Consider the following 21,834-nt stretch of genomic DNA (forward strand, 5'->3'; position numbering starts at 1 on the left):
TTGTCAAGATCCCGCCCTTTCTTTCAATCCCGAAAACAAGACACATCACAGACCGACAAATTTACAGATCCCTACTCAAAAGAAAACGCTCCCAACACTGTCCCAAATGGAAAAGATGACAGGATGTTTCCAATATGCGGCTGCATTGGTTCGTGGGGATATGTTGGGAGCCTAGCAGATCTGATCTGAATTCCTCAATTTTAAAGTTCAAACTCCCAAACCGCCCCCTTGCCTCTTTAATAAATTTTTCAAAACCCGAGAGACCCACCAGCCACTCACTCTTCTCTGTCCTCTCTCTTATATAAACCCCATCACAACCCACGCACCGGTCTTTGCTCACAAAAGCAAGCAGAATAAAGAAATAGACGAGCCAGAGACAGGAGGGGCTTTCAGGGACCCGATTACAGATTGGCAAGGGAGAATCAATCCCACCACCACCTCCTCCAACCACCGTCAGCATCTCGCTTGCAGTCACCAACACCCCCATTAGAGCCAACCAGTCTAATCATCATGCCCTCGGGTCCAAAAAAGAGGAAAGCAGCCAAGAAAAAGAAGAAGGAACGGGCAGCCAACACCCAGTCTACAACTAGCTCTCAAGGTACTTACTTATCACTACCACCCCTCACCCTTGATCATCACCCACCACTCTCTTGCTGGCTTTCTTTATTTCTTTGATTTGTTCCTTCTATTTCTCTATTGGGTGTCTGCTGAAATGTTTGATAATATTTATTACTCCTTTCATCTCAATGAGTTGTACATTTTCTGCTAGGAAATGGTGATCTGAAAACCCATTATGAGAAGGAAAGTGATAGTGGTGATGTGAGTTCTCCTACATCACAAGACCACCATCATCCGTTGGAGGAAGAGGAAGAGGAGGAGAAGAAGGATTCTGCTGCTGCTGCTGTTGGTGGGTCTGTTATGGCCGATACCAAATCGATAGAGGGGCCCCTAAATGGTGGGAGTAGTGAAGGGGAGAGTAAACAGAAGGTAGAAGTAGAGGAGGTTGTTGAGGTTGTTAGGGAATTCAAACCTGATGAGGGTTCTGAGGGAAGCAGTGTTTTTATCGAACATGTTGAGTATGCGAAGAATTCCCGTGATGATGGATCGTCTGGGGATGCTGGGAGTTCCAGTAGTAGTTCTGATGATGAGTCTGGGAACGCTCATGTGGTCGGGGAGGGTGCTTCGGTAGCAGAGTCGGGAAAATTGGAAGAGGAGAAGGGTTCGATTAGGGAGACTGTGCTTATTATTGAATCGGTTCAGACGGCAGATGCTTTGTCTGAAGAGGTGAGTCAAGTGGTTGAGGCCACCGAGGTTGAGGAGACTGAGGCTACACAGGTAATTGTTTCGGAATTGAAGGTAAAAGAGGAGGAGCCGCCTTTGCCTTCTTCGGACAGGACTAGTGGGGTTTCGGGTGTGATTGATTTGGGATTGAAGGAAAATGAGAGTAATGTTTTGCGGTCACCAGATTCTCCACCTGTGGAATCTAGTAATGTTGTTTTTTCTGGCGAACATCATAATGAACCTGAGGTTCCTGAAAGCTTAGAAAATCAGGTCTGTAAATTATTACTATGGAATGAGAATCTGCTGGTTTTGGTTATTATATGTGTTTATCACTTTTTTTGTATATTAATCACATACTGAACAATTGATTGTTCTTGTTCATATCTTTTCCAGCAGCAGCAAGAGGTACACCCAGCTCCGCCAACAGTACGGCCAACTTCATGGAAGTGTTGCTGTGGCTTATTTGAGGTTCTGATGGTCTCCAGCAGATGATTGTAGGTGAAGAAACTATACTGGAAATACTTTCCTTCTTCTTGTTGGAACTAAGATCTCTCCAATTTGTTTTGTCAGATATTTTTTTTTTGGGGTGACGATTTTTGTTTAGGGTGGAACTATAATGTGGTTATGGTATTGTTGTTTCAATTTTCCTTGGTTGTCTATGTTTGACTGAAGACTTTAATATCCAATCTGTATGAATTACACGGTATGTAAGTGGAGGGAGTTCACTATTATTATGAAACATTGATTCCACTTAAAAGAATAGAAATATGATGTGGAAAATACATATTCATGACTCAGATAAGTTGTCTAATTAGCTTAATTAGCATATTTTACGTGCTTCTTGAGGCTCTAGTATCAAAGGATAGCAAATATTGTGTTTTTATTTCAATTACATGTAATTTCTTGTAAGATTCTAGCTTCATCTCTTGGATTCTTTAGCTGAAGGGTCTTACAAGACTTGCATGAGTTTGTATCCTTATTGACTAGTTGACTTTGTCAATGTTTAGTCATCCTAGGTGCATCATAAGCATTGGCCGGCTAGTTAGTGATGCACTTGGTATGGCCCTCAAATGACATGGTCACTTGGTTGGTGAATGCTTTGACAACACTGGTTGGGCTAATGTGCTGCTTCACTAGTGAAAGTTTTTTTGTTCTATTATCGCTATTATACTAATTGTTTGTTGTTTGGGTTTGCTTCTTTGAGTTTTGGCTTGGCCCCCTCTTATTGGACCTCCAATCTTTCTTGTATTACTTCCTTTGGCAAGTATTAGACATCCCCAAAGGTCAAATGCACCAATAGGAACTAGTTCTTGTGAGAATGATTATGGCAGTGCATGTGTTTGTGTCTTTCATGTGTTGGACTGTCCATATTAGATCAAGAATATTTTGTTGTTGTATGGATTGCCAGTTTATCAGTATAAATTTAAAGGTCACCAGGGGAGCAACTTTGTAAAGCCCCTTCTACTTTCTCTTCATTGATCTATCCTCTTTTTCTCTTACTCCTTGTTTTTTTGTTATTAGGAACAATTATCATAGTGTTATTGAGCCTATATCTAAAACACAAAGGTAGGAAATTTAGCGATTCATGTATTTCATTATATTTTATTTTTAAATAATTCTTTTGGTCATACCATACACCAGACAAGAGAGTTGATAAGGAAATTGAAGTTTCTAATCTATCTTGAACAAATATTCCAAAGTGATTGTAGTTAGTATAAAGTGAAGTAACCTATGTTAAAATCTCTTTTCCCTTGGATCAATATTCATGCTTATGGAGTTGATATTTAGGGTTATTAAAAAGTTCAAGTGTTTCTGATGATATGCTTTGATCTATTCATACTTTTGGGATAAGAAAGGATTATAAATATCGGTATTTGGGGGATAATTGCTTATGAGGTATTTTTTGTGGACAGTTCGTAAAAGTAAATAAGTTGCATATATGCTTACTATTATTATTGTTACATTCATTGCATCATGTGCTTGTTTGGTTGCATAGCAAAAGCACCATATAGGCTATAATTCATGTAACCAATAAAGTGATATGTCCATGGGAGGTAGTCAAAATGACCACCTGGGATTTATGACCTCTATTTTGAACAAGATGGAAGTGTTGTCTCTCAACCAAGGATTAAAATATCAATAATGGGTATTGGGCATATTGATATCACCAATACTCTTTTTTTAAAACTTTTTTTTAAATCTTATAAGCATTAAAGAGTTATGGCTCACATATCTAAACTTAAAATTTATAAATGGCTTTTGTATCAATGTGTCCAAGCATATATGGGTACACCAACGCGGATACGATACACCCTAATATGAACATATCATATTGATATTTTAATCCTTGATGTCAACATGATAAGATTATGTACAAGAATTTTTTATTGCCTCTGATTTGGTATTTGCTGGTCCCTTGTACTTGCAGAGTGAATTTTGAACTTGTCATGAAAAACCAATGGGAAGGAGAATAAATAATTTTCCAATGGCAACATGTAGGACCCTCCAAAAGTGAGTGATCATAATCCTACAGTGCAAGTTGGTCCAGGTTAGACTGGGTTTGGTCAGTCAACCCTAATCTAACCCGAGCTGGTGAGCCCCCAATCCTAATCCTAACCCAACCCAAAGCTTTTGGGTTGGCCCTACTTCTCTCCTTTCTCTTGCCACATGTTCACTTTTCCTAGCCTCAAGGGTTGAGGTCAAGTTATTGTATATAAAAAGACATAATTATCATGGCTTAACAAAATTTTGCCTTTGAACTTAAAATTATTGGCATACATATACATATCCGTACACATGTATAGATAGATAGATAAATAGATATATGTCTACATACATTACATACATTTACATGCGTGCATACATATAGTTGCAGACTTGCATATTTACATGCATGCACGCATACATATATACATAATTACTTACATGTATAAGTGTTTATGCAACATTTATACGTACAAACATGAAGTTAGGTTGGGTTCAGGTTGGTCATGGCCTCAACCCTAACCCAACCCAAAGTTAAGTTGGGTTCATATTTCCCAACCCTAACCCTAACCCAAACTTGAAACTGGCCACACCCAACCCGACTTTTTTGGTCAGGTTGCAGCCCTGTCCTTCCATAAAATCTATAACTTTGAAATAAGACATTTGGTGTTATATTCTAGATGTAATACAATGGGAAGAATTTTGTTTTCTTACACTGAAAAATCAATGCAATTCTTTCCTAATAGTCTCATTTGGTGATCCTGGAAAGGGTTTCAAACTCCTGTGGATAATGTGCAATCCTTAAAGAAACTTCTTGGGAGGTGAAGGGTGGGCTGGTTTAGGGATGTCTTTCAAGATTCAGAAGGTAAGGTACTAGCACTATATTTGGGCCCTGTAGAGCAAGGAGGAGCTGCTGGCTTTGCTTCAAGGGCTGAAATTTGCAAAGTAGTTTGGGTTCCAGCTACTGGAAGTGGAAGGGGACACCCGGTTGGTTATTTTCTGGACAAATTTTCATAGCCAAACTCTTTGGATTTACAGACACAAAATCCAGGAAATTAATGCTTCGCAAGGGAATTAAATATTACCTTTAAATGGGTGAGAAGAACTGCAAAACAAGGGGCAAATAGGCAGCAGATATTTTGGGCTAAAGTGTAATGTTTGTTTTGGGGTTTGTGTGCTAGCTTTATTTTGATAATCACTTGGAAGTGGGTAATATACCCACTGCAATGTAACATTTAGTTTTAATATTTTCTTAATAAATTCTACCTTTGCAGATAAAAAAAATGTGATTCTTAAAGAGTGTAAAACCTCTTGGAAAAGATGGTCCATTAAGGGGTGTTAAATGTCTTGGTTTGGGTGTTAACCTTTTTTTTACGAGTATTTGGGTCTTAACCAGTTCCAAACAAAAGTAAATACAATCCAACAATGGCAGTACACTTTGAAAAATACCACTTTCAGAAATGTTTGAAAATATTGAGATGAAATGGTTGTATCACCGACAAATCAAAAAACTTTATTGAGGATCTATTTGGCCTTGGTTTAGAAGGAAAGTCTGTTGGACATGGATTATTTTATTTTTGTTTGGATCAGTAAAAGAACATGTTTGCAGAAGGAAAGCTGATAGTTTTTTTTTTTTTTTTCTTTTAAATTTGTTCTGGGAAAAGATAACTAGAGCTTACATTAATGTGTAAGAAGAAAAATGTGTACATGGGGGGATGTTCTTTGATGCACAATATGTGTAATGCCCATTCCCAAACCCCAAGACAAACACAAGCACACACAAGAAAATAGGTAAATCGGTGAAAAGTTGTCACTATGCAAAGAGGTCCTTGTCACCCAGATCTAGCAAGCCATATGCCATTTATTTCCACAGGGACTGACTTATTTGTGTAGACATGGATGCCAGGATTTCTCTGGTTTCATTAAGATAATGAGTTAGGTACTATACCCCCATTTTTATGTCTTGACTGGATTAATCCTGTCCAATTACTAAAGAAGCTAGTCTTGATCTTTTGGCTATCCTTGGGTTTGTTTAGAGGGCCAGATTAGGGATGATATTATAATAATTATATATAATACTTTATATTAAATGACATATAACATCCATATAAACTTATTTTATTACATTATATAATATAAATTATACATGTCATTATAATAATTATAGTTTTATAATAAAATATATAATATAATATAAAATAACATGTGTACATATATATACATTATACATAAAACGTGTGTTTAAATATAAACAGGTCAGGCCGGGCCTGAACACAAAACCTAGGCCCAAGTCCGGAATTTCTGCATTGGGCTGGGCCGGGCTGAAATGATCACCTCTAGGCCAGATCCTTGGCTTTAGTGAAGTCCCATCATCAATAGGTCCAGTGAGTGTCTGATGCATACTACTATGGGCTTTAGGGATGCCTTATTGGTGCCCTTTACAAGGGAGCTCCTATTCAACTGATGATTTACCCTTCTCCAGAGTGGGAGGAAGGAGTTCGATTGGGATTTGGGAGGGGTTCTGTGGAGGATTGTAGGAGTTTTTGCAGATTTTCTTCTTAGATCATGAGGACAAACCAAGAAAATCTTGAAAACTAAGATCCATGGGATGGTATGTGATTGTTCAAGACTCTAAGCCCTCATGTGAAGCCTGCATGAATGATGGGTATTGATAATCGTTACTTTTGATGCCTAGGCTATGTCTTTCCATTATTGGAGGATGTAGCGTTGCCAGAAGCCACCCATACTGAGCGAACCAAGCCCAGAAAGAAACACAACTTCCTATTATTTGTGAAATATAGAAAAAAGATGTGCCACTGACAATGTCATGAAGACATGTTATGCCATGAATGGGAGAAGATATATAATTGTCTAAGCTTCTTCCTTTGAAGGTTATTGCTTGCATTGCAGAATTGTGAAGAAAACTAGGATGCCATTGCCAATAACAGACATATAGTTGATGAATTGCTGACTGCATGATTCACCAGTAAACAACACAAACATAATAGATGAAGAACATTAACAGGCACACTCTTCAAAAGTTACACAATCAGATATGTTGATGAATTGTTGACTGCATATAGTTGGGATAAGGCTTATGTGAAACCAGAGGAAGGAGAGGAGATATGGTTGAATGGTGGTTACTCAAAAATAGATTAGAGAAACTAGAAGAAAGGGCTGTTTATGTTCAAAGTCACCAATCAATCCAAGGAAAGAAATTGCACTGCCATGGCAAACATTACTACTTGAAGAGAGCAAACATTACCATGGCAAACATTACTTCTTGAAGAGAGCAAACACTGCTGTGGTTCTCAAAGAGAGCAAATGGTGTTCTGTTTTTGTGGATGGTGTGGTGACTAGGTTGGAGGCGGAAGAAAAGGGGAGTCAGTTGCTGGGGGGGGGGGGGGGGGGGGGGGGGGGCGGGGTTCGACAAAGCAAGACCATTCTAAATGGTTCTTTGTTTGTCAGGGTGGAGGAGAAAGGAGGAAGGGCGAGAATTGAGAGTTTGGTAGATGGGGATGTTAGAGTTGGAAAGAGTTTGGTAGCATATACATACTAGAGGGGAGAAATTCCGGCCAAATAAAAGATTGCTAGGAGGATTAAAAAGAAACAAAGCAGAATATCCTTCCTAAACTGAAAAGGGGATGAAAAAAAAAATTGTACCTACCATGGGACAAGTGGTCTGAATTACAACCAGCAAAGGCCTACAAACTGAAAAAATAGCAATGGCCTGCAAACCCAATGCCCAAATTTTGAAGGTAGTCTCATTTTTCCCAGTAATGGATTCCACCCAAGCAGATTCCTTGTGAACTCTTTCTGCACAGACCAACAAAGTGCAACCCACAATTGGTTCAGCCCTAATACTGAAACCTTTCATTGACCAAGACATTATCAGCATAGGAAGATTGCTAGGTGGGGTTCTTTTGCTTCTCCAATTAAATGTAAGATATGAACTAATTGCAACTATGGTTATGCAATGAGATGCCACGATAAATTTATTCATTACTAGTTGCTTTCTCAAATATTTTGGATAATGAAATTTGTTGCATCTCTACGCTTGATGATACTTGATGATGGCAACTTTCCACTGTTTTTTCGATAAAAGACATTTGTTTTATTGGGTGCAGATACAGGGCATGGTGAGGAGTTGAGGTGGGCAGAAAAGTGCAGTCGACTACTGAAATTGGGGTTTATAAGTTTGAGAAGTTTTAAGTGAGTTATTAGGTTGTGATTATATCATGTTCAAGATTGTCTTATGAGGAATAATGGACAAGGGAGCTGACTACAAGTATTGTGATAGGAATAGTTTTGCGGTTGATAAGCAGCTCGAACTTGCTAGAGTTTGCAGAGTGACTTTCTATTGGGTTTAGTGATGGATAATGTTCCTTGTGGGTATTTATTTATTTTTTTTGTTTTTAATTGAGGAAGATGATCCCTTGTTATTTGTTAATTACGGTGGTCCTGTAATTTGAAGTTCCCCACATCCCTATCATGACATATGGTTGCATTTGCACATTCTTTGATCGGATAAATGCTCATGGATTTACAGTTCTGAATGGTGAAAGACATCTGCTTTAGAATTATTTTTCCTGCATCAGGAAAGGAGAATGTTAGCCTTTTATTCTTGGTGCCTTTCTTGTAGTTGCTTTTGTTTCCATTTTAGTATTTAGAATTGGAAGGGAATATTTTTGCTTAAACAGTGACTGATGTCGCAGCATCTTCCAATCTTCCCAATGAGAAAAGGAGCAATGTTAAGCCGACGCCTTGGCTGTTTAGCGGTCTGTGGAATCAATGATAAGTTCCATGACAATGATAAAATACATGGGCCCTACCTTTCACAGTGAGGCCTATGAATTTATTACTGGCGTGTGGCGTGTGGCGTGTGGAACATCATTGGTCCCACAGCTTGCTGAACAGCCAAAGCTTTCAGCTAATCCGAAATCTGAGAGTAGAGTGGTTTTGGTACCCCATGTCAAATAACTGGGATTTTCTTGAAATGGGATTCAGTCAGTGCAAAGCTCGTTCAAACAATCATCATAGCCTTGTATTGGGAATATCTCCCCATGAAATAAAGCATAGAAGTACGGAGATATTCTTAATGCAAGGCTGTAAAAGCTGTTTGAACAGTGTTCAAACAAGCCTTGCACTGATTGAAGCCGATCTCGATTTCCTTTATCCTTTGGAGCTTTGCTATTGATGGAATACAGGATGAATGCCAAAGAGAGATGGACATACTTCTGTTTGTGAATCATTCACCATTAGGGTTGTCAATGGACCGGATTTGGATTGGACTGCATTTGATCTATACTCAATTCAAATGGACTGGACGGTCCAATGAGACATAATGGAGTGGCTTGGTCCAAACTTAAAGAGGTCCATGCCTGTATCTAGGGGTGGATTCGAGCCGAGCCGAGCTAAATACTACCACGCTTGAGCTCAGCTCGAGACTGTTCTACAAGGTTCGAGCTAGAACCTTCGATTTTGAGAAAAAATATTTTATAAAAATAAATATTATATATAAAGATATTTTTTATTTAATATTTTAAAAATTAAGAATTATAATAATTAATAATTATAATGTTTTTATCTATCTATCTATCTATCTATCTATCTATATATATATATATATATATTCGAGCCGGCTCGTGAGCCTTACGAGCCAAGCACTAGTAGGCTCGAGTTCGACTCGTTTAAACTTGTATCGGAGTGGACATAAACCAATTGTCCAACAATATCTCCGATGGACAGACTGTTCAACCAAAGCCAATCCAGGATTTTGGTAAAACACGTCTACATTCTGGAATTTCCAACGGCAAAACCAAAGTCTATTGGATCAGATAGGATGACAATTTTTTCTATATTTTTTTCTCTGTTTTCCTTCAAGCCTTATGTTTGGTTTTAAGGAAAAGGTAGGGAAACCTATACAAGGTTTGTAAAGGTTTCCCTACTTTTTCCTTCAAACCAAACACAACTTATGTGAAAATAGCTTAGTTTGGCTCTATCATATTTTCTATTTTTTTCGAAAGACATCATCTTTTCTCTTCTAATTTGTGTCTTTGTTATGTTACTGTTTTTCATATTTAATAGAGAACGTTTTTTATGGATTGATCTAGTGATTCCAAATAAGTGTGTCAATTGGGCTGAATTTGGTCCAGTCTGATCCAATATGAGTAGGGATGCAAATAGATCAAATTATATTCGAATCAGGGTATATCCGAATTCGATCTGATATCATATATCCGAGATTTGATCCTATCCAAAGATCTGATCTATATTATGAAAAAAATAATAAATTAATAAAATAAAAAAGCATAAAAAATTATACAAAGAAAAACAAAAAATATAAGTACTTTTTTCAACTATTTTCATCATATATATTAATATATACATGTCTTTTTATAAAAAATTACAAAAAATGTAATATTAATATATTTATTAATAATAAATATATTAATATATGCACGTCTTTTTATAAGTAAATATGTTTATAAACATATACATATATAGGTTGGATTTGATTGGATAGGGATGATCCAAATCCGATATGAAAATTTGACAGAGGGTTATCTGAATCCGACAAAATGGGATAAAATATGATCAGATTCAGATCAGTTCGGATCATGATCCGATCCAATTGTACCCCTAAATATGAGTCTGCTATAGATGGACCAGATCCATTCTAATTCAATGAATACTTTTGACCATTTTGGACCAAATCAAATTTAATTTCTAGACAGTCCAATGTGTTCAAATTGGTTTTAATTTATATTGGTTCCAAGTTTTCCGACCCAAACCCAATCCATTAACACTTGTGTTCTTATATTCTATTAATGGATTGAATATTTATTGGTTCAATCCAATCCAATATAAATCCATTATGGATGAACCAAGTCCAATCCAATCCAATAAATACTTTGGACCATTAAGTCTGGACTAATCCAATTTAGTGTCTTATCGGTCCATGCAAATTAATTTTGATTTGGACAGGTCCAACCCAAAATTGATCCATTGACACCCATAGTTCCAAGAAATCAAATTGAACCACACCTCATTCCATTTGAAATATAGTTTCTTTTATTTTAGCGGGGGTTTTTATTTTAGCCCATGGTTCCAATAAAAACTAAGTGGACTTTATGTGGTTTATTTATGTGGTTCATACTTTCATTCAATTTGGATTAGATTGGACCCCATCCGATCCACTTGCATTTCAGTTGAATTGGTTTGGATCTGGACCGGATTGGGTCCAGTCCATTTATAAATGGACCCATGTTGGACTGGATTGGATTGGACCAAATCCAGTCCAATTGACACCCACATTCACCACATATTTGTAAGGTTCAAAATGCATATCAGCCTGTATCGAAGCTTACCTTAATTATTATTTTTTTGGGGCAAATTTTTTAAACTGCCCTTTATTGCTTAGCTAATTGATAAATTGTACCCTTACTGTTTAATTATTGTCTTGCACCACCCCTATTGTTCCTAACAATTGTTATATCGTTAAATTCTAATAGAAAGGATGGAAAGTCACTTTCACCCTCCGGTTAAGTCTCATCCATCTGCATACAATCAGTCATAAATTTCCAACATAAAGGTACAATCTTGACTGGCACAACTAGGCCGCTACCTCCCAAATGGTCAACTAGCTTTGATTCATCGATAATAACAATGAACTTCCAGCAAGTTTCCTCGGTCACCTTCTCCCTAAGCAAAGACCCACCTCGGCCTTTGACAAAATTGAGATGTGGATCGACCTCATTGGCTCCATCAATTGCAAGATCAAGAACTGGATGCTCATTGAGGTCAGAGAGAGGAATCCCCAATGAAACCGTTTGCTCTTCGATTTTCTTTGAGGTGGGTATCCCAATAATATTCTTGAGAGAACTGCATCTGCTCCAGTCGAAGTGGTGGAACGCCCCTTTGAATCAAAGGGGGAGCTTCTTGGTCTCCAAAAGATACCTGCAACGGGATAAAGCTAGTGCTTAGGTCCTCTTCCTGGAAGCAAGCAAATACTTCTTTCTCTTGAAGTGCAGTCCAATTTTTTATGGCAGGCACTCCAGGTACAACTATTTTCCCTTGCCATTCCATTTTTGGATGACAAGCACTCCAGTTACACTATTTCATGGTCGCAAACGATTCATTGAGTTGGATCCTCATCAAACCACTCTAAAAGAAGCGATTTTTCTCCTTTCAGGTCTTTTACGATGATATTGATTACCCTTTATGGTGGAGATGAGGCATCTGGGGTTGCAGAAGCAACAGACCCATGCCCATAATCGGAATGAAACAGGATTAGTCAAGGGGAAGTTTGGGACAAAACCAGAGTTGGATCTGCGGCAAAGTCGAGCCTCCAAAGGTATGGTGGCTTGTGTTGTGTTGTCATTTTGGTCCTTTTGTGGAAGATCATCAATTTGGTTCACGACAAACCACGCAGCCCCAAAGCGAATTCAAAGTTACTAAATTCAAATGCCTTCTCCAAACCACGCCTGGCTTATTCAAATGCCTTCTCCCTATCTCAAGACGACTATACTCAATGAGCTTCTAGGAAGATTTTACAAGTGTAGAGTCCATTTTAACCTGGGTTGGCGTCAATGTTAGAAGAGGTAGAGATGGATACGGAGATGAAAATGAAAACGGAGACAGAGACAAAGATAGAGGTGGAACTCGATTTGCAAGGAGGAGGAGGAGGAGGAGGAGAGGGAAAGGGAGAGGGAGAGGGAGATGGGTGAAGGGTAATATTGGGTTTTAAAAAATAATTATACGTCACGGGTGTACGAATTTTGACGGAACATTAACGGATGCTAATGGCAGTGGTAGAGTTTGTCAATTGTTAGAAACAATAGGGGTGGTTTAAGACAATAGTTAAACAGTAACGGTATTGTTTGTCAATTAGCTAAACAGTAGGGGTAGTTTAAGAAATTTGTCCCTTTTTTTTCTCAAACTGGTTCAGAGGGGTTAGTTTAAGGTGGCGTTTGATAAATTTGAAATCTAAAGCCTGAAAAGTAAAAACAGATATTAAAAATGTTTGAAATCTAAAAAGAGGCATAGATGCATTTCTACTTTTTAGAGGATATGAATAGATAATGTTGTTTGTATTGGATCAATTATACATCTAAAATTGCTTTGTTTTACTATTTTACCCCTGGAATAGGCTATTTTGTAATTGTGAATGCAGTTAGCACTATTTCATATAAAATAACTTATCATATTCCAAATAATATCAAAATTATACAAAAAATAATAAAAATAATTATTCACTAATAAAAAAGTAAAATGATTAAAATTTAATAAAAATTTAAAAAATCAATAAAATTTAATAAGTAAATAATTATTTAATTAATAATAATATTGAAACAACACAAATAAAAATAATAAAATAAATAATAATTGATAATAATTACTAAAAATAATTAATAATTATAAATAGCACAATAACAATTAATAAAAATAATTATTCACTAATAAAAAATAATTAATGTTTAATAAAAATTATTAAGATAATTAATAATTAATAATTAGTAAAAAAATTAATAATTATTATTATTAATACTCAACCGTTGCCACAGCAAGGTGGTGGGAAGACAAGAGAGAAAGAGAGAGAGAGAGGTCGAATGGATTCACGAGAGAGTGAAAACACGAGCAGCATTATTCATTCCCGTCCTTAAGAGCAAAAACACGAATGACTAGGTTTTTTTGGGTTGGGTTAAACAGGGGTAGCGCGCGTCATTTGTAAAAGATTGGAAGGGTAATTTTGACAATGCACTAGCTCTGAAATGCGTCTGAGCGCATTAAGGACCGGCCCACGCGCTATGTTTTCAAATCTTGAAACAAATTTCAGATCAGTTTTAAAAGGAGACACCAAATGTGTCTGAGGTTTGAAAAGCAACATTTTCAAACCTCAAACATCTTAAAAGTGCAATCAAACGCCACCTAAGGCCCATCTACCCTCTAAAATAGATGGGACCTCAAAACACCATATATAGGGGTGTATGGAGGGGCCCCGACATAATATGTTTCGGCTGATATACCCCAATTCGTGGGTAGGAAATCCGAACTCTTATCAAATGTACAGTTTTACCTCAATTCACGGTGCACTTTAATACTAATCAAATGGTTACATAACTGAATCAGGATATAGCACCAACCTTAGGGGTGCAAATGGATCGTATCATGATTCAATTTTATCCGAGATCTGATCCTATTTGGTCGAATCTGAATCACCCCCTATTCGATCTGAAAAGATCCGATTCAATATATATTATATAGTTATAAATATATATATTTTATTTATTTATTTATAAATATATTTTTTATATTATATTTTTATAAATTTGTTATTATATCATCTATTTTTTATAAAAAAACATGTATATATATGATAGAAATAATTAAGAAATACTTGTATTTTTTGTTTTTACTTTATTCAAATTAATATATTTTAATTTTTTTAATAATTTATTAATTTTTAAACAAAATAAGTCGAATTGGATCAGATTCAAAGATCCAATTTACCAATAGGTTTTCGAATTCAAATCAAATCATATCAGATTTGATTGGATGTTCGAATCGGATCGGAGTCAAAGAAAAAAGGTATGGAAAGGAAGAAAAAGGTAGGCGTAAGGCCGGTGGATGTGGTGGTTTGTACTCTGAAGTTTGAAAAATTAGTTCTTTCAGGAGAAAACAGCCGGAATATACCCTTCGGCGAGGGATTAGGCCATTTGTAGTTTGTCGGAATTGGAATTGTAGGAATGGAGAAAGATGGTAGACAGTACTGCATGGGAGGAGAGTGAGTGAAATGGAAGAAGAGAGAGGAGAGCAATGGCGGTTCAGGGGTGGAGAATGAGGTCCCAAAAGTCCTTTTAACTCACATGTTAATTTGCTGCTGCTGTATTGAAATATTTAGCACTCAAGACTTTGATTAATAACAAAGTGGATTGATCTGACCTGGGTTTAGTCGGGCCAACCAGATCTATGTATTTTATTGATGTCATCCTCTTATAGTAAAGAAATCTTTTCCTATCTTTTCCTCTCTTTCCCTACCTTTTCCTTCAAATTCAGTATTAGTATTGGAGAAGTTGAGTACATGAGATAATCCTGAAAGCAGAGAGAGAGAGACGGTCTTAAGCTAAGCTTCATGTGACATGGTTATGTGGCAGTGGCAGTGTCTTCTCCAAGTTATCCATAGATTAACCTTCTTGGGTTGGTGGCTCAATAAGTCCAAATATAATAAAGCCACTTTTAAATGAATCTTAAGCTTCACGTGACATGAGTTACGTGGCAATGTTTTGCCACTTTTGAACGAATCTTAATCCTCACGTGACATGGGTTACGTGGCAATGTTTTCCACTGGCTGATGGAGTGATGGTAAACTGGAACAAGGCGGAGAGAGGTTGTTACCCAAAAAAACGAGAAAAGTAAGAAGCTTAACATTGGATGGGGTTGGAATTTTATAATGGACATTGGAGGTTTAGTTGGTTTTCCTAATTCCTTGGTTAGGTTCTGTTTGGTTGCCACGAAAGTATAATAAAGTGAAAAGAAATTATTTAAATAAAAAAGAATAAGGAAAAGAAAGACATAGGTTACTGTTTTCCTAAATGTCTCATTGGCAGGAGAGTGATGCAGCTCATTTAGAATTCTTGGTGCAACTAAAGTTTGCTTAACCCCTCATTTCTTTTTTTTCATAAGAAAGAGAACAAACTCAAGAATCATGCTGCCTTACAGGTTCTCCAAGCTAACAAATTTCACCACTCCTGACGCCACCAAGTCAAGTATAGATTAGGGGTGTTCATTCTTAGCCCGGCTGGAATCCGGGCCAAGCCCAGCCTGAAATTTCTGGGCCTCAGTTCAAGGTTTTTGCGTGGATTATGTCTAGAGTAGGGGTGGCCATGAGCTGAGCTCTTTACGAGCTATTCGAGCTCGAGCCTAATAGAGATCGATTCGTGAGGCTTGCGAGCCGAGCTCGAATAGATATATAATAATAATAATAATAATAATAATAATAATAATAATAATAATAATAATAATAATAATAATAATAATAATAATAATAAGAAGAAGAATAAGAATAATATTATTATTATTATTCTTAATTTTTTAAATATCAAATAAAAATGTTTTTTATATATAATTTTTTATTTTTATAAAACATTTTTCTCAAATCGAGCTCGAGCCAAACCGAGCTTGAGCTTACGAGTTTTTGACTCGAGTCGAGCTCAAACTTGAGCCTTGTACTACCTTGGCAAACTGAGCTCGAACTTGAACCTTGTACTACCTTGACGAACTGAGCTCAAGCCTCATACTATTTGGCTCGGCTAGGCAACCTAGCCTAAGCCACGATCCCGCCTAACTAGTAGAGCAAGAATTTGTTTAGACATTACAACCACACTAAAAGAACAGGGCCAAAGTATCCCATCTTCCCCATACTTTTTTATCTTTAAGGCTATGTTTGGTTTGAAGAAAAAAATAGGAAAACGAAAGAAAATATAGAGAAACCATTACAAACCTTGTATAGATTTTCCTATGTTTTCCTTCCTTTCCCTATCTCTTCCTTCAAAGAAAACATAGCTTAAACCTTTGGGAGCTGTCATGCTTCAACATCCAAACTTGAGGCTCCAATTTAATGAGGCTCATAATTAATTACTGGAAATGCCCATTATTAATTAAACCTGGCACACTCTATTCTCAAATCTAATGAGGCTCCAATTTACTCTATTTTCAATTCTAGCTGCATTGTTTTTTCTACGTTTCTACTTAAACCAGTTTTTATCCCCACCTTATCAGTTCAATATTTGTTTCTTTCTGAATTTAGTTTAAAGTTAATGAATTTTATTCTTTTTTTTTTTAATTTTATGCCTGTAACTCTTGTAAGAGCTTAAGGTTGCGTTTGTCTGCACTGCAAATTTGAACTGGGTACAAATTATGCACTCCATCAGTTTTACATCTATTTGCATGCAATTATGACTTGCACTCTAGTATGATAAAAAATGTGTACCTTTTGTCTCATTTGCATTTATAGGCAGTGCAAATTTTGCATTGTAAATACTGAAGCAAAATTTGCACCACCTTTCCCCTACCCCAAATCTCTCTCGTACATATAAAGTGGGGACTTCATCATCTTACTTTCTATCTTACTCTCAAACAAATAACCCTCCTTGTTCCTCCATTCTCTTTCATATAAGGTGGGGATTATATCATTTTATTTCTCACAACAAATAAGACAATCAAATTTGAAGCAAAAGTAAACCAGAATTTACACTCAGCTCGTTTGCATGCTCATGCATTTATACCAATGCAAAGGAAACTTGCACTGAAAACAAATTGAGCCTAAGGCTTAGTTTGGAAGGAGTACAAATACAAATATGTAGAATGCAAAACCTTGTCATTTGTATTATTTTGTATGTAAATAGTAAGGACATTTACAAGAAATTCAATCTCAGAAATGAAATCCTTAATACATTAATCCACTGACAACAAACCCAGTTACACCACACTACCTTGAAAGAAATTGGCCATTACAATTCTGTAATCATGTATCAGATGAGGAAACATAAAAAGAAAATTCGACAAATGTACACCAATGAAAATGAATTTTTCATGCACATGCATTTACACCAACGCAAATGAAAATTTCACTGCAAACAAACTGAGCCAAAACAGAAAATGCTATAGAACAAGTAAAGAATAATATTTTTTTCATTGGAAAATTTGAAAATAAATGCTATGGACATTTACAAGAAATTCAATCTGATAGTGAAATCCTTAGTGTACAAATAATCCACTCACAACAAACCCAGTCACACCACACCATCTTCCAAGAACTTGGCGATTGCAATCCTGTAATCATGTATCAAGTGAGGAAATTAAGAAAAAGAAAATCCAACAAATACACACGCCACAGGCTCCATCCAGTGCAGATCAACCCTCAAGTTCACCATGTCCTTCTTGAGATAGTTGAGGCTCTGTTAATGGCGAGGATGTATACAAATTGTGTAGCTGAAAGAATAATTAAGAATGCTTCCATTGTTTTCTGCAACACCCATCAGTGCCCATATGTTATGCTTCCATCCAGAGAGGAGGGGAAAAAAAAAAAGAAATCATGACTTATATAGTTGAGCAATCAAGAAAGCTCTTCACTTACCAGTCTCGAATTCCTTAAGCCTCTCTCCATCTCTTTGAAGGCCAGACTATGCATAGAAAAAAGTAAATTAAATTCTATCAACAGAACTAAATCTCTTAGAAATGGTGAAACCAAAGAAAAAAGAAAAAACACATAAATTATGATTAAAAGAAGCCTACCCCATGGCCAGGAGAGTAAGAGTCCAAGCAACAATGGCAACTGATGATGCAGACGGTAAGCTGTCAGCATCCCATAGTTGAATATGGCGGTATCCAGCCATTGCCGATGCAGAACCAACAACACCAGCAACCACAGCAAACAACACAGAGAATCCAGTGGCAGCATTTCCCATTGAGAAGTAAATAGGAGAAAAGTGAGCTGGAAGCCGAAGTTCAGGGCCTGAAAGAGTTTTACAGATGATCAGTATGCTACAACTAAAGCAAATGGATTGCTGCTTCGGATTAAATGGACTACGAATCACTGGCCATTTTCCAAGCTCGAGCAGAGACATCACAGATTGAAAACCAGGTCCCACCCAGTTGACTGGATTGATGCTGCTAGCTACTATTAACCAGTATTAATGGCAGGATGTTTTACCTATGATGAAGCCGTGATCAATTGCATGGTTGATGGCCCATCCTCCTATTGCTGCCACGATTACGTACATGCAGAAGTTGAGCAACAAGAGTCCAGTTGCAAGGGGTTTCAACTGCCCACCAGCCATTGCAGCACTCCAACAGAACTCAGAAGATGTTCAAAGAGGAAGAAACTATGGAGTGTAAGAAATTTAACAGAGCTAGAATGAGGCAGAGAGAAGCTTGAGGTATGGAGTTTTATAAATTGTAGGAACAATGTTTTGGTTCCTTCCTTGCAAAGCTGACAATGAATTCAAGAGGGTTGCGGATGAGGCTGTAAAGCTGGGAAACCTTAAAATTGAAGGCAAGGAGCAGAAACAGAGATACTTACTTGTTTCATATTCCTTCTCCTAACCAGGAAAAAAGCGCAATATTTCATAAATTGAACTTTACAGTTAGGAACTTTATGGGTATAAAAAACAGATCCAATTGTAAAATCAATGGGCCTTCAACTAATGTGCTGGACTTGCTGAAAATCATCGTGTTCGTATCTGATGATGTTGGGCTTGGGTTATATTATATCCAGTCTTCCCTAGGTTTACGGCAGGGGTGATAGTTTCAGGCTTTCAGCCCAGCCCGGACAAGTCCGGCACGGTTGTTCCAGGCTTGGGCCAAGATTTTGTGTTGAAATTGGGCCCGTGCCTGCATTAGGTCCGCAAATTTCAGGGCCAGGCCTAGGCCTAATACTTCGAGCCTGGCCTGGCCAGTATATATTTAAATGTGTATGAAATACATAATGTATATATATGCAAATATGAAATATATTAAATTTGCACATGTGAAAAAGAAACATGTTAATGGACATATGTCCAAAATTTATGATGTGGGTAGGGACGTAGGTAGAAAGATGTGGGCTGGAGATCCAGACTCTTTGGGAAGGTCCTGAATTTAAAGATTTATATTTTGGGAATCACTACTATCAGCGTTGCCTAAGCTAATTGATGGTGCGCGATCCGGCCGGTCTTAGCTATCAACGACCTTGCCTCTGAACTGAGCAGCAGGGAACCTGAAACGGAGAAGATGAGGAAGCTCCGGGAGGAACCCGGTGTAAAGGCTCCGAAGCACGAGTTAGAATCCTTCAAAGGCGAGATAAAACCAGATAACGCAAAGTTTGCATACCATGTTCTTGGGGGGTAGAGAGCCTTTTATAACCACCTCGCGCACTCACTCCTAGGCTTCTGTCAGGTCGGGTATGATTACTTTCGTGCTTTTGCCAGTTCGGGTGTCATCACCTCTGCTGGGGCAGAACCGCCACTGCTCCTTTTGTCGGAGACGTCTCTGTAACTGGAGATGGCGGTGGCAGGTGACGGTGGCAGGTGGCCATTGAAGTGCGGCTGTCAAGCGTCAGATCCCAAGTCCGTCAAGTGCGCCGCCCCCGGATACGGACTCCTTCGGTGTCAGGTACGGTGTTCTGGAGGCGAAGTCTTGAGCTCGGATAGGAGAGTGTCCCGAACTGCCATGAGGCGGACCAGTTCGAGTCACTGCTTTCTGTGTCTCGGGGTTAAAGGGAGAGTTCGGGCTCCTCGACGGGAGTTCGGTCTCCTCGAGGGGAGTTCGGACTGCTGGTTTCTTCCCTTTGGTGTTTGCACCATGGGTACGTTGCTTTAAGCGTCGAGCTACTTGTTTTTTGCCACGTGGCGTGATTGCGAGGTCAGGCCAAATCTTCCTTCATCAATTGCCCCCCACTCCTTGCGCTAAGGGTCTTGCCCTGGCGCGGGGAGTTCGTGAGGTGTCAGGTAGATTTGCCCTGACCTTTGGATCTTGGTTCTGATGGCGCGAGGTGCGTTGTTAGAGTTCCTTGGGTTTCTTCGAGCATCCAAAAGGCGGGAAGCGTGCAGGCCTACCTAGGCGCTGATAGATGTGACGGTGCACACTTTATTTCAAAATTTCAAAAAGCACGCCACTTGGGAGGCGCGATAGCAGGCGTCTTTTCAAATTTGAAAAAGCGCGTCGCTGCCGCTTTTATTGAGGAGACGTGTACTGGCGTTCCATCAGTTTCGAAAAGACGTGCGCCAATCACGTCTCGGTCTCAGGGGACGTGCGGTCGGTGCAGCTGTGGGCCGTCGGATTGGCTTTGATCTAAGCCATTGCTTTTCGATCACTGTGAGTATAAATAGCGGGGGGACCCCAGTCGCTGTCACTTCTGTGTTTCTCTTGAGGTCGCATCCGAGTTTCAGCTCACATCCAGGTTTTTTCAGCTCGCATTCAAGGTCTTCTGCTCGTCCGAGCTTCTGTGGTCTACAGCCTTTTTCCGGGTGAGTACTTTCTTGGATCCCATCTCACTCCCCGATGTCTAGCTTGGATAGCGCAGATAGTCCTTCCAGCGGGTCTGATGCAGGTTCTACGAACCGAATTGCATCCCCTGACAGCCCTAGCGAGCCGGAGGTAGAGCTCGAGGAAGAGTTCGAACTCGAAGGCCGAGGTGCGTCGGGCAGTTTGGCTTCCACCTCTCGTCGGGTTTAGATGTTAGACAAGTTTGGTCCTTCGACCATGACACCCGAGGGGCTTCAATCCCTCATTACCTACTATAACTTGCCTGGGAGTACGCCTATTTCATACCTTCAAGTAGCTTTCCTTGGGAACACGGTCCTGATGAGATCGTGATATTCCGGGAGCAGCTCGCCGTGGGGCTGCGATTGCCTTTTCATCCCCTCCTTGTCGAAGTCTTGAACCACTTCGGCGTGACGGTCGGCCAGCTTCACCCGAACTCCATTCGAAATTTGGTGGGGAGAATCTCCTTATTTTGCGAAGAGAGCTTTCCTTTGGACTTGGAGATTTTTTCTTCAATCTCGATGCTTAAGAAGCAGGCGGGTCCCCTCCCTGGGCGTAGGCGGGCATACTACCTGTCTCCTCGCCCAGGCTTTAAGCTTTTACATGAACTCCCCAACAAGGTCCCAGCATGGAAGCGGGACTATTTTGAGGTGCGAAGTGTACTGGGGTGGCCGTTTCAGACCGGGTGGGGGATGCCCGCTCCAGACTCCGGGGTCACACTTGACAAAGAGACGGCGAAGGGCCTCCGGCAATGGGCGCGGCTTGGGCTGAAGTGTCAACAGTATCTGACGGAGGCCAAGCTCATTGCAGCCGGCCTGAGCTCGGGTAGGTTCTTTACTTAGAGATTCTGTCTTGCTGTTTTTCTTGCTTTTTACTGATGGCGAACTTCTTTTCGCAGGTGTGATGGATTCTCGAGGGACCCGGGGTGGACACTTGTTTCAAGGCATGAAGAGGAGAAAGCAGGTTGCCAAGCAAACTCGCGCCAAGATGCCCCGGGATGCGGAGCCCGAGGTGCCGGACTATCCGCCAGAAGATCTGCCTAGGGAG

At 38.9% G+C, this 21,834-nt stretch overlaps 2 protein-coding genes across 5 annotated transcripts; one reads left to right on the top strand and one right to left on the bottom strand.

Annotated features, from left to right (window-relative positions):
* Nucleotides 1-227: 227 nt before the first annotated feature.
* Nucleotides 228-8,329, top strand: LOC104608386 (uncharacterized). 4 transcript variants are annotated; one of them, XM_010274353.3, is made up of 4 exons: nucleotides 228-598; nucleotides 770-1,551; nucleotides 1,675-1,779; nucleotides 7,893-8,329. In XM_010274353.3, exons 1-3 carry the CDS (start codon nucleotides 511-513, stop codon nucleotides 1,771-1,773), a joined length of 969 nt encoding a protein of 322 aa, XP_010272655.1. In that variant the 5' UTR covers nucleotides 228-510; the 3' UTR covers nucleotides 1,774-1,779; nucleotides 7,893-8,329. The 4 variants fall into 4 exon arrangements, with proteins under 4 accessions (XP_010272655.1, XP_019055163.1, XP_010272656.1 ...); XM_019199618.2 differs by having other exon boundaries at nucleotides 278-598; nucleotides 1,675-1,775; XM_010274354.3 differs by having other exon boundaries at nucleotides 278-598; nucleotides 1,678-1,779.
* An 8,566-nt stretch (nucleotides 8,330-16,895) lies between these two features.
* LOC104608385 (membrane protein PM19L-like) lies at nucleotides 16,896-19,050 on the bottom strand. Its single transcript, XM_010274352.3, has 4 exons — nucleotides 18,479-19,050; nucleotides 18,061-18,280; nucleotides 17,903-17,948; nucleotides 16,896-17,791 (listed from the first exon to the last, which is right to left on the bottom strand). Exons 1-4 carry the CDS (start codon nucleotides 18,603-18,605, stop codon nucleotides 17,693-17,695), a joined length of 492 nt encoding a protein of 163 aa, XP_010272654.1. The 5' UTR covers nucleotides 18,606-19,050; the 3' UTR covers nucleotides 16,896-17,692.
* Between the last annotated feature and the right edge of the window lie 2,784 nt (nucleotides 19,051-21,834).

The sequence above is a fragment of the Nelumbo nucifera genome, chromosome 6 (assembly GCF_055504915.1).
Source record: "Nelumbo nucifera cultivar China Antique chromosome 6, China Antique-T2T, whole genome shotgun sequence".
Classification (NCBI taxonomy): domain Eukaryota; kingdom Viridiplantae; phylum Streptophyta; class Magnoliopsida; order Proteales; family Nelumbonaceae; genus Nelumbo; species Nelumbo nucifera.